Here is an 11668-nt window from a genome sequence, read left to right as displayed (position 1 = left end):
AGACCTTCTGCAGAGTGATGCGCAGTGCAGCTGGAAGTAGATCCCAAGGTCGCGGCCCTGAGGGAATGTGCATTATCAGTGATTCACTTTTCCTCTGTTGCTGCAGCTAATTAAGCTCTACGGGGATAATGGCTTCCTTGCTGCCAAGAAGAGGTGCTTTAACAAGGATTTTAATGTAATGCAGCATGTGCGGTCCCACTTCTTTTTTTTTTTTTTTAAACTCAACGTCCCTCGACAGTAATAAAACATGTTGGCGCGATAGCATCAGGGCTGAGCGTTTTAGCAGGAATTCTTTAATAACACGGAACTATCAAAAGAGTACGGAGTGATCTGGGTGGATAGATGATGGGTCATAGATCGGCGATAAAGCAGTGAATAGCTAGTAAATACCGTAAAGAGGATTTTATTTATTTTTATAGCTATATATATGTGGTATATTTAGCTTTTTGCATTCTTTGTTAGCATTAAGCTAAATGGACTGTCGTGAGGCAAACCTATGTCGTGAAATACATGTACTTCCCTTTGTTTGATGTTTACTTTGACAGTAAACTTCACCCGGTGGAAATAAACAGCCAGAAAGCTTCTTTGGAGAATCTATAGAGTGCAATAAATCTCTGTTTATATCATAAAAGCGACCTTTTAACATCGACAAATGTCATGCGACGTGTGTCGAATGAATCATACAAGAAAAGCAAACCAAACAAAAAGCTTTACCTTTACTTTGATCATAAGTGACAATGCACGCGGTGACGCTGGAGTCTCCAAGTCACCCGCAGCTCGGCATTGAGGATAAGAGGTGTGGAAAATGGATGGGAGGATGGATTTATACAGCAAGGCTGCTTTTTCAGTCCTGTTTCACCGAATCAATATTTGCCATCATTTTCTCGATTTTCTCTTAGGCTTTCTCTAAATCATCACGATGTCAAATGCAGCCTCAGCGGGGACCCATAATGCAGCGCTCCGCTCTCATCTGGGCTCTTACAAAGAATTCGGTGTCATCAGGTCAGAGCCGCTTTGCTTGATGCCACGTTCACTTTGCGCGTTGTGTGTCGAAAGGACCTTGTCACGCACAATAGTTCACGCCGAGAAAAACAGCGGTGGAGGATTCCAAACGGGTACAAAGTGGCAGCATTTTCCCCTCTCGCCCGCTGTCAAAACATCAGACGCTTGTCGTGGGGTGGGGGTGGGGGGGGGGAGCGGCGGCGGGGGGCTACATTCTGCTTGGTTAGGAGGAAGATGAAGAGTCCAAGTTGTGACGTCTTCAACTGAGCGGCTATCGACCGGATGGCTTTGTGGAGTGGAGCAAAGCCAATTTGATAAGTCATAGGAAGAAACTACCAACTAACATTTAGCGGAGGGGAACCATGATATCTCTTTCCTAATTTGCAAAGACTGTTTTTAATTTTTTATGGTTGGGAATTGATCATAACATGAGAATGTTTCACAACCTTTATTGAGCCACCCTATATTTTTTACATCAGGGGAGGAAAAAAACCCCCAAACTTGTACACAATTTCGTTATTTACACAAATCATCATCCTTACAAAAATATCTGCGTGTTTCAAGCAGTTGAAGGCCTGACTTGGGGACACAAAAAGGGAAAGTGTCACTTGACAAATTTCTCAATATTTTTAGCAGGGATGCAAGTCAATTTTTCGAGTTTTTTTGTGTGCGTTTATTCCAACTCTGTCCTAGTTTTTTTCTAACACATCAGGTTTTCATAATAATAATAATAATAATAATAATTATTATTATTATTACAAGTTTAGAATTATTTATGAGTTAAAGCTTGGTTTCAGCAACAGATGGAATTTTGGGGGGAAACTTCAAAGGTCTGTGTTGGTGTCAAACTGTAAGGTTAGACTTAAAAACAACAAAAAAAGCCTTAAAATATATATATATAAAATAAAAGACGTAATATATCAAAAATCAAAAAATTAACATTGAAATCAGCGTCAATTTTTTTTTCTTTCAGGGCAATTTCTGATTCAAATTTACTGTTGACCCATATTATTTTTGTCCCCCATTACAAGCAGCCTATGAGCGCATTCAAATCAAACCCGAGCATTTGTTTAATTTGGCCACCGCTTATTCTACGGCCTGTCAGCGGGAACCCTTTAATCAGGCGTAGGGGGGGACGCAGCACCGGGGAGAGAGCGAGGGTCGAGCGGGATCGGGTTTCGTTGCAGCTCTGTACCTTAATCCTGGATTTGGAGACTGGATAACACAAAGGCAGGTACGGAAAAACACAATAACAGCGGTGGCATGGGATTGGTAGCTGGTGGTTGATGTGAAAGAAGGGGCCTCCTGGGGTGGAGTGAGGAGTAGTTGCAGGTCGTTGGGATGGGGGGGAGGGGGGTATAAATACCTGCAGGAGGATGCAAAGTCTCCAGGGGGTGACAGATGCTGACTTACCTGTTGATCGGATAGAAGGAAGGGAGCTGGATGTGAGATTCGCTCGGATATAGATTTGCGTTTTAAATTTGGGGGTGGGCGGGGAAAAAAAAGAAATCGACGTCAGAATTGAGCAAACCCCCCAAAAAGTTGAGGGTGGACAAAAGTGTAAGAACATGCAGCAGCCCATGAACTAGAGACGGTCAGAGTGAAAATGAAATAAAGGATTCGGAAAGGAGGAGAAGCAGGACAAGGCGATGATGACTTGAAAAGGGCACGTTAAGAGAGCAGATCAAGTGGACCGCATCGGACAACTTGGAAGAGGCCAAAAATGGCCTCTCAGGCATTCGGCGGTGACTCTTTCCCGCCTCTGGCAGGAGACTCCCCTCTGCCAATTTTCATGCACCACAGCTCTGGCGGCGACTGCCTGCCAAGCACCTCCCACGGCCACAGCATGGTCTCCGCAGGTAAGTGGGCCTCGCTCTGGATTACCGACAACATTTTCTGGCCAAACACATAAGCACCACGGAAGCTTAAATCCTTTCTCACTCGTGCAAAAAGGAGAAAACATCTTTTGTTACCATGTGGGTTGGGTTGTCCGGCCGCAATTAATTGTCATTTAGTGTTGTGGCACCGTGGTTGACGGGTTAGTACGTCTGGCTCACAGTTATTTGACCAGGAGTTAAAATGTGAGCAAATGTTCTCTCGTGTCGGGCTTCCTCCCACCACAGTCCAAAAATACACTTGTTAGATTAATTGAAAACTCTGAATTGTCTCTGAGGGATAAACGTGAACGTGAATTCACGTTTGTTGTCTTGATGCGCTCCGCGGCTGGCTGGCCCAGCCGGAATCACTGGCTGGTGTCAACACAATTAACTTCGACCTTAGAAATGACAAATAAATAAACGCAACAAGCATTTTCCACCTGGCTTAATAAATGCCAGCGAGTTTTAGAAATGTGTTTCGGTAAGCATATTAACCCTTTCAGTGGACGGCTTATCATGTTATCGGGTTACAGGGCGCAAGAAAAGGGTTTAAAGTGTTTTTGAAACGTACCCGTATTATTAATAAAATGTCAGTATTCATATGGATACAGTCTGACAATGATTAATTTATGAGTCGTAGTCATGCAGAACTTTTGTGAATCATACAGAGACATACAGAGACTTTTTCCCCCCAAAAGGCTTTTCACACTAGAAACACAAAAATAAACCACTCCGCACACACATCGATTCAAAATCTGATGAAGAGAGGACGACCGCAGCAGGCGTCACTCTCTGTACAATGCAAATGATTTCACTTTGTAGTCCCAATTCCAGTTACAGTTCTTGCATCATGCGGAATGGGCGCATTGCCATTACAACCTTTTGGCTCTGTGTGGGCTTGCTTGTCCTCACAGTGATGCAATATACAGCAGGCCGCGCCATAACAATGACATTCCTTCCGATCCGCAATTGTGCGCTCTGTCACAAAGGCAGGAATCAGGATAATGTGGGCAAAAAAATGCTTCCAATCAGGCTAGCGTAGCCATCTTGGTGCATTGTAACGTGTTATTGCTTTCACGGCGGTGAGGCAAGGTGGGGAGCATTTTTTTTTTTTTTTCATGCTGATGATAGAAATCACTTGGCTTCCATTTCTATCATATTGCATGCATATAAAACACAAGGGGATTAACGATTAAGTATTGCAAAATTTGACTATAGGTTAATCGCCGTGTGCGATACGAAAATGAGCGCCGTTGAGTTAGCGCTTGCGGCACCGTATTCATTCAGCAATGCTGCAGCGCATGTATGAATTTTCTGTCTGGTACAAGCGCGAATCGAAGACGGCCTCGGAGGGCAGTTTCTTTTTGTCAAACTTATTTATCTTCCCATCAACAGAGTATTGCAATTGAGCGCCGCGTTGGAATATCATTGAGTTTTTGTTTTGTTTTGTTTTTTTAACAAATAATGAATGAAGTATTAAAAGGAAGAGCCAACAGATATTCAAGTCGTATTCGCACATAAGCATTTACAGCACATAAGGAGTTGTAAAAATACAAAGTAAAAGTGGACGTACAGAAACCTTCCATTGTAACATCCATTCCAGAAAGGACACACACACACACACACACACACACACACACACACACACACACACACACACACACACACACACACACACACACACGAAGCATGCAAGATAAGAATTGTTTTAAAATATTTGTTTGGGTATAATTTTTATTTTACTTTTGAAGCGAATCGTTACCTAAGTTTTGTTATTTTTCTACATTTAAGCACAGTGTTAATCAAGGTTAGACTGACTTACAATAAAGTTAAATAAAACTTTTGCATTGCCTTTTTTTTTAATGAACACTTAGGCCAACTGTGCTACTGTATTTTAATGTTGATCGTGATACTTGTAGTTCAAATTATTTGGGGGGGGGGTACATGTAGGAAAAGTTTGAGCGAAATTAATAATCATACTGACAAGAAAGTCGCCCCCCCCCGACCCCCGCCTCTCACAGCCTGAAATGTATTAATTTCTGTCTGTTTATTTCATTTAGTGTCGTCTGGGCTGTCCCTGGGTCAACCGTCCAAGCGTTCTCAAATGCAACTCTCCGCAAACTCCCTGGGAAACCCTCTTGGCAACAGTCCCCCCAGCCTCCATTACCCAGTCACGCCTTGTCATTACAGCAACCAGCAAGCCACCTATGGCATCATGGCAGGTGGGTTGGCGTGGTGAGGCTCGCTTATCCGTCAAAATGGAGCTTTAAAAAGGACAAGTGGAGAAAGAGAAGTTTTCGTTTCATGGTGTATTTGGAGTGCTGTGCACGGTCTATTTAGGTCGACGGTAAATGTGCATTGTTTACCGCTGTTCACAGTTGCCGAAGAAGCTCATTACCTTGAACGGCTCACGCAATAATACGCCAGCATTGTGACATTTAGAAATAAATGTGACTCCTGCACTGTTATAAAATATGCATTTTTTTGTCGTTTAAGAAAACATCCGCATCTCCCTTCAAAAAAGTTGGTATATTCATCTCTGAAGCGCATTGCCCCAAGAATAAAGATAAAATCTATCGAAAGTACTTTGTTGATCACCACAATATACGTAAGATGGTGTTTGAACTGCTTCAAGTTTCTGCGCGATCCTGATGATGAACATACAAAAGGTGCGATGGAAATACCGTATTTTCTGGGTTATAAGGCGCTCCTGGAGTATAAGGTGCACCTTCAATGAATGGACTATTACAGCTGTTTTCACATATACGGCACACCGCATTATAAGGCGCATAGAAACGAAGCTACAATAGTGGCTGCGGTTGCGTGATGCATCCACTAGATGGTGCTACGCTAACAGCAATACAATAAAATAAGCTTTATTTATATAGAGCCTTGGCTGCAGTTGCGTGATGCATCCACTAGATGGAGCTACACTAACGGAATACAATACAAATAAAATACAGATTTATTTATATCGAGCCCTCCCAAACGCTGCAGCTGTAACAAAGCGCTTGACAGAACATTTAAATGACTACTTCCAAGAAATCAGAATACTGTGTTGATCCCTATATAAGGCCCATCGGATTATAAGGCGGACTGTCGGCTTTTGAGAAAATTGAATGCTTTTAGGTGCACCTTATAGTGCGGAAATTACGGTAAAGGCCCTCTTTGTGTGAGGTACTGTAACTGCAGAATTAAATGAAAGAAAAAAAGATTTGGATTCACCTAAATACAGCTATGACGGTCGCCCAAGAGGCAACAGGGTAGACATGCTAGCACATTTGAGCTCACACCTCTGCGGTTCGGGATTTGCAAAGATTGCACGGCGCCCTTGCGCTTGCTTGTGTTTTCTTCAGGTACTGCAGCTTGACTGGATGGATCTCACAGTGTCATCGGAACAATGACGACGTCATTTCAACTCAATTCTGAGTGGCTTGAGTGGGACTAAAGATGCCTTTGTGTCTTTCTTTCATTCCAGCTCAGGAGATGCTCTCCGCAAGTATTTCTCAGACTTGTATCCTGCAAACATGCGGCGTCCCTCCGCCTAACATGGTGAGCGCGGCAAACCCGCTGCAAGGTAATCACGCAGTAATCTGGCAGGTGATCGAAAATGAGCAGCCTCTTTGTATGCTCTGATTTCAATCAATAGCGGCGTTATGCTGGTCATTTGTGACTACTCCACTAGGTTATTTTTTTTTTAAACCGTTTTAGCTGTGCTCATGTGGAAATATGATGAAAGTTCCAAAGGGTGGCGATTTTTGACTGATTTTGTGATTTACAACTAGTCTTTGGCTCATGAAATATAGCAGCAATAATATATGGAACTATTTCCATGAAATTGTACCTTTTGGCCAATTGAAACGGGTGAAAATTACAGAGAAGCCGCTTAAATTGGCCATGACTAACATCGACTGTGATCACTCCCACAGTGGCGCAGACCTTCTCAAATCCGCGCACCTGCTCTGGTCTGCGAAATTCCAACCCGCATCCATGCAGAATTCCGCCACGCGTCGCGCAGAATTTCCACCGCTCATGAAAATAGAGTCCCAAGTCTTTACACGAAATGTAAAATGGTGATGATCAAGCTGAAAATCGTGGTTAAAAATCCAACAAGGCCTGAAGGTAAAATGTTTGCATCAATTTCAGAGCGTTCGAAATGTTAAGACATACCAAGGAGCAGAATTCTTTTGGATGCGTTACATCCGGCATACCCAAACAGAACAGTTGATTATTGAATTTTTCGTGTCAGTGATCCAAAGAAACATTTGGAGCGATTTGTCTTTGTATTGTTGCCAAACAATGTGCTATTTGCAGTTCCGTTCCTGCAGACTGCTGTAGGTGTTGCTGGCTACTGTGAGTCAGCCCTGCGGATTCTGAAATTACCTCATCTTAAAAAGAAACAGATGAAATGTGTTTCTTTGATGGCGGGCTACAGAAATCAACACAGCATTGTTGTGAAATGGCGGTTACTTCGCTTGTACCTTAAAAAGATCAGTTCTGACAAACGATACATTGGTATCAAGCAGTTCAGTTCACCACCACTGCATGTACTTCAACCACAATCGTCAACGGTTATTAAATTAACATCCGTGCATGATTACCTTTGTAAAGCTCCAATTTCTGATCCAACGGTCAGACCGGATCTGATCTAAGAAAATGTCAGTGGGACCGGAAATCACCAGAGGCTAATCTGTGTTGCTGAAATAATTATTCAGAGACGTTAAAAGAAAGAACGAGACCAAATGCTTCATTTCGAAACAGTTTCAGTTGACGTCAGATGATGTCATCGCGTAGAGCGGACGGAATACTATTAACATTCACCAAAGAGGTGACAACGTTGATTCTTTTAATGGAGGAGACAGACGGCAAATATTATCTGAAGAGCTCAAAAGAAGATGAGGGCAAAATGACCCAAGAAGTTGTTATGCGCACCGTGTCAAAGTCCTGCTGCAGTTTTTTTTTTCTTTTTAATTCCCACTTCATTACCAATAATAATGTGATGGATGTAGCGAGTGAAGGACCAAGCAGATATTGAAAAGAAGCATGAGGTCACAAACACATTAAATGGATTTAAGTTCAGGTAATAAATTTGACTCTGAAGCCTCGAACAAATTAAAGTTGCACTTGGCGTTGAAAAACATCATCACACGAGCGAGGCGTAAAGGAATTACTTGTTGCTGCGACCTTGACGAAACAAGGCGTTCAAACACCAACACGATGGAGTTGATGAGTACATCCTTTCACTGGCTTTTAATATGGTCTGTGTATTACATAATCACATTGAAAACTGGCTTTTACCCATAAACTAACGTGAGAAGAAGTTTGTTCGGTAAATGCTCGCCAACAACAATGATGAGGATGACACTTAGAACAGCCATTTATGTTAGCCTCCTAAACCGCCCGATTTTCACATCTCCTCTAGCAAGTAACAACACTCGGCAAAGCCCACTCGAGTCAACTCATTCGTCGCGGCTTCAAATATTTGAGGTGGAGTGTCCAGTTTTTAGAAGAGAAAGGCTCCGTTGCTTTTGGGAGTCGATGGAAACAGGAACAAAGTCGATATGCATGTTGGGGGGGGCGGGTGGAGTAAATTCAATTCAGAGAGACTGCTCACTCAAGAAAACACAGCCGTGCGCTTGTAGAATATTATATTCTGTGGCTGATGGATCGCCATATTTTGTCAGTTTTAGATTACCGTCGATCAGTTGTTAAAGAGTTCGGGGGACATGCTTTGTGTGCCGTGCTAGAATGAAGTGTAAGTACACAACCACCAGGTGGCAGTGGCGTTCGCATTTCTTTTTCTGATTCATCTTTGGCAAATTGATGCGCTTCAAATCTTTTTGTGACAGACTAAAAAAAAAAAAAACAACAATCTTACGGTTTTGCTCCATTTCTCAGAACTACAACTTCAATTCTCACACCACTGTTTCACTTGTGTGGCGGCAAGGTGGGTGACTGGTGAGCACGTCCGGCTAAGTAACGACGAACAGACCGCATGGCCATTTCCAGTCAAGTCATCAGGCTACAGTTATTTTTCTGATATGACAGCACGTGACTTGTATCTCAATGAGTATAACACTTCACACTGGTGCATTTGAAATCTGGGACTTCACTTGGGACTCTCCCGACCAACTGAATGCCCCGCTTCAAGCATGTCACAATGACTGTATTACGTTCTGTCGCCGAATCGAAATTTCCCCACTTTGCCTTTCTTTTGTGTCCCTCTGTCCAGGTTCGCTGACACCGTGCCTGTACAAGTTTCCAGATCCCGGTCTAAGCGGCAGCTCCTGCGCGTTAAGTCACGGTTTCTCCTCGCTGCCCTCGGCCCTCCTGCTAACTGACGAGGTCCCTGGGGGCCCCGCTGTGGGCGAGATGAAAGTTAACATCCAGAAGAAGAGCATCCGGGAGCTGGAGGACACCCCCGCTATGGACTCTCCACAGATCCAAGAGCTGGAGATGTTTGCCAATGATTTTAAAATAAGGAGGATCAAACTTGGTGAGGATTATGATGTCATGAACAGCACTACTCTGCTACGCCCACTTATTCCCCCCCCCCTTTCAAAAAAAAACAAAACAATTTTAAAAAATTGAACTGTATAGCATAGAGGTCATTTATGTTTTTTTCCCCCCCATCATTGAAAAAACCTGGTATTTCGACAAGGGGTATGTTTACAAAGTGTACATAAATACAGTGGTGCCTTGAGATACAAGTTGAATTTGTTCTGTGGCCATGTTTGTAACCTAAGACACCTCACTCTCAAATCACCTTTCCCAATTAAAAGGAATGGAAACACTATTAATCCATTCCAGCCTGCCTTCCACATAAAAACTACAAATGTAGCGGTCTTGACCCAGAAAAATGGGAGGCGGTGTAATACAGTTCGACAGACACAAACAAAGACAACTTTCATAACTACTGCAAGTGGCTGAGTAGGTTGTGGTAATATTAGTCATTTTTCATAGAGGATAAGGAAAATATGTGAATTTTGTTGTACTGTTTGTCTACATGTTGCTGCACCGTTTGTGTTGAAACAGTATTATAGGTTAGCAAGTGTTATTATAACACTGCCACAAGCCAAGTGGACTTTCGTATGGCAACAACGCGCCACTGCATTTGAAATGTGCTTTCGTCGTCCCGTTTTTCGACCTGTGCTCCACTAGGCTACACTCAGACCAACGTGGGCGAGGCCCTTGCCGCCGTGCACGGTTCAGAGTTCAGTCAGACCACCATCTGCCGCTTTGAGAACCTGCAGCTGAGCTTCAAGAACGCCTGCAAACTGAAGGCCATCCTGGCCAAGTGGTTGAACGAGGCTGAGCTTGCTCGAGGTGAGCCCGTCGCCGATTCCTCTCATCTTTTTCGTCACCTTTGCTAATTCAGCTCCCTCTCACATCCGTGCCTTCAGCTCTGAACAATGATAAAATAGGAATAAATGAGCGAAAGAGAAAGAGGAGAACAACTATCAGGTAAAATGACTTTTTTTTTTTTAAATCTGCCTTGTGACTGTCCTTTTTTAAAAGGCTTTTTTTTTTCTCTCTCTCTGCTTGATCCTCAATGCAGCCTGGGCGCTAAGGAAGCTCTTGAGCACAGCTTTGTGGAAAAAAGTAAACCATCCTCCCAGGAAATAGCCCGGATAGCAAAAGGCCTCCACCTGGAGAAGGAGGTGGTCCGAGTGTGGTTCTGTAATAGGCGCCAGAGGGAGAAACGGGTCAAAACCAGCCTCAGCTCCTGCTTGGCCAAAATGAGTACAAACTGCATCGGGCAGCTGAGTAAAACGCATCGGCCAATGATATAAATCAAGGGTGGGTTCTTAATATTTCACTTTTATTTTGACAGTGAGTTCTGTCCGTAACTAATGTTTTTTTTCCCCCTCACACTAAAGGAGTTGGTGACTGAAGAGAAAATCCAAAAAATAATAATGATATTTTTATAGATAAGCACTTTTCTTCATTAGTAAACACAGGTCATTGTTTTAGCACGTATGAAAAGACATTTTGGTGAAATGTCAGAAATATTGTCAGCTAAAGTTGATGTTTTTTTTTTTTTTTTAAATATTACATTTGTGTGCATTTGCATAATTCATAAGTGGTTTATGCATGACTATTTGTGAGTAGAGATTTGACTAATTAGCGCTACAGTACGTGTAGTTGTACTACACAACAGATTATTTATTCAGATGTAATATATTCAATGCTAAATTACTGTGTTTTTAATTCGAATTTGAGCCATGCTTAATATATTTTGGGTTGTTGTAATACGCGTTAGCTTCACAAGTGCCTGCACAGCAAACTTGTAGCTGTCATTTGCTCACGGGGTGATGCGAGGTCATCGCAATGAAAAATGAGCTTGCGTGTCATATTTGGTGAAAGTCTAAATTGCAATTCATAACCACAGCCCGAAGACCTTTGTGTACCAAATCGCCAGAAATTGATGATGAACTGCCATAAAATCACATCTTTCAACAGGTTTGCTTGGTGAAGAATTTAAAAAAAAAATGTTGCGTGGATACTGCGGCCATCTCAAAAATAAAGTTTCATCCTCGTATCTTTGCTACCTTTCCTTCTCATTTCTACATTCCGACTGACCGAATCAAACAAACATGAAAACATTGATTCCAATGATGTCTTTTTCTGTATGTGCATATAGAATGATGTTTTTTTTCAGGGAAACTGCTTAAAGGGTTAAAGGTATTAAAATGACCCATTCTAAGCCCCTTTTAGTTCATATTAACGAAGGCCATTTGCAAGTTAAAACATTCAAATCCAGCTAAATGGTACAAGGACTCCACCTG

General features: G+C 42.6%; 1 protein-coding gene across 1 annotated transcript; it reads left to right on the top strand.

Moving 5' to 3' along the window:
- The first annotated feature begins 2032 nt into the window (after window positions 1-2032).
- On the top strand, window positions 2033-11385 carry pou1f1 (POU class 1 homeobox 1). The gene is made up of 7 exons (XM_019895527.1): window positions 2033-2861; window positions 4940-5101; window positions 6358-6456; window positions 9112-9375; window positions 10041-10205; window positions 10283-10343; window positions 10438-11385. The coding sequence occupies exons 1-7, from the start codon at window positions 2726-2728 to the stop codon at window positions 10670-10672; spliced, it is 1122 nt and encodes a 373-aa protein (XP_019751086.1). The 5' UTR covers window positions 2033-2725; the 3' UTR covers window positions 10673-11385.
- Window positions 11386-11668: the final 283 nt, after the last annotated feature.

Source organism: Hippocampus comes, unplaced genomic scaffold (genome assembly GCF_001891065.2).
Source record: "Hippocampus comes isolate QL1 unplaced genomic scaffold, H_comes_QL1_v1.1 scaffold237, whole genome shotgun sequence".
In the NCBI taxonomy this organism is placed as follows: domain Eukaryota; kingdom Metazoa; phylum Chordata; class Actinopteri; order Syngnathiformes; family Syngnathidae; genus Hippocampus; species Hippocampus comes.
Note: the sequence above shows the minus strand (reverse complement) of the source record. Positions and strands in the feature narration are given on the sequence as shown.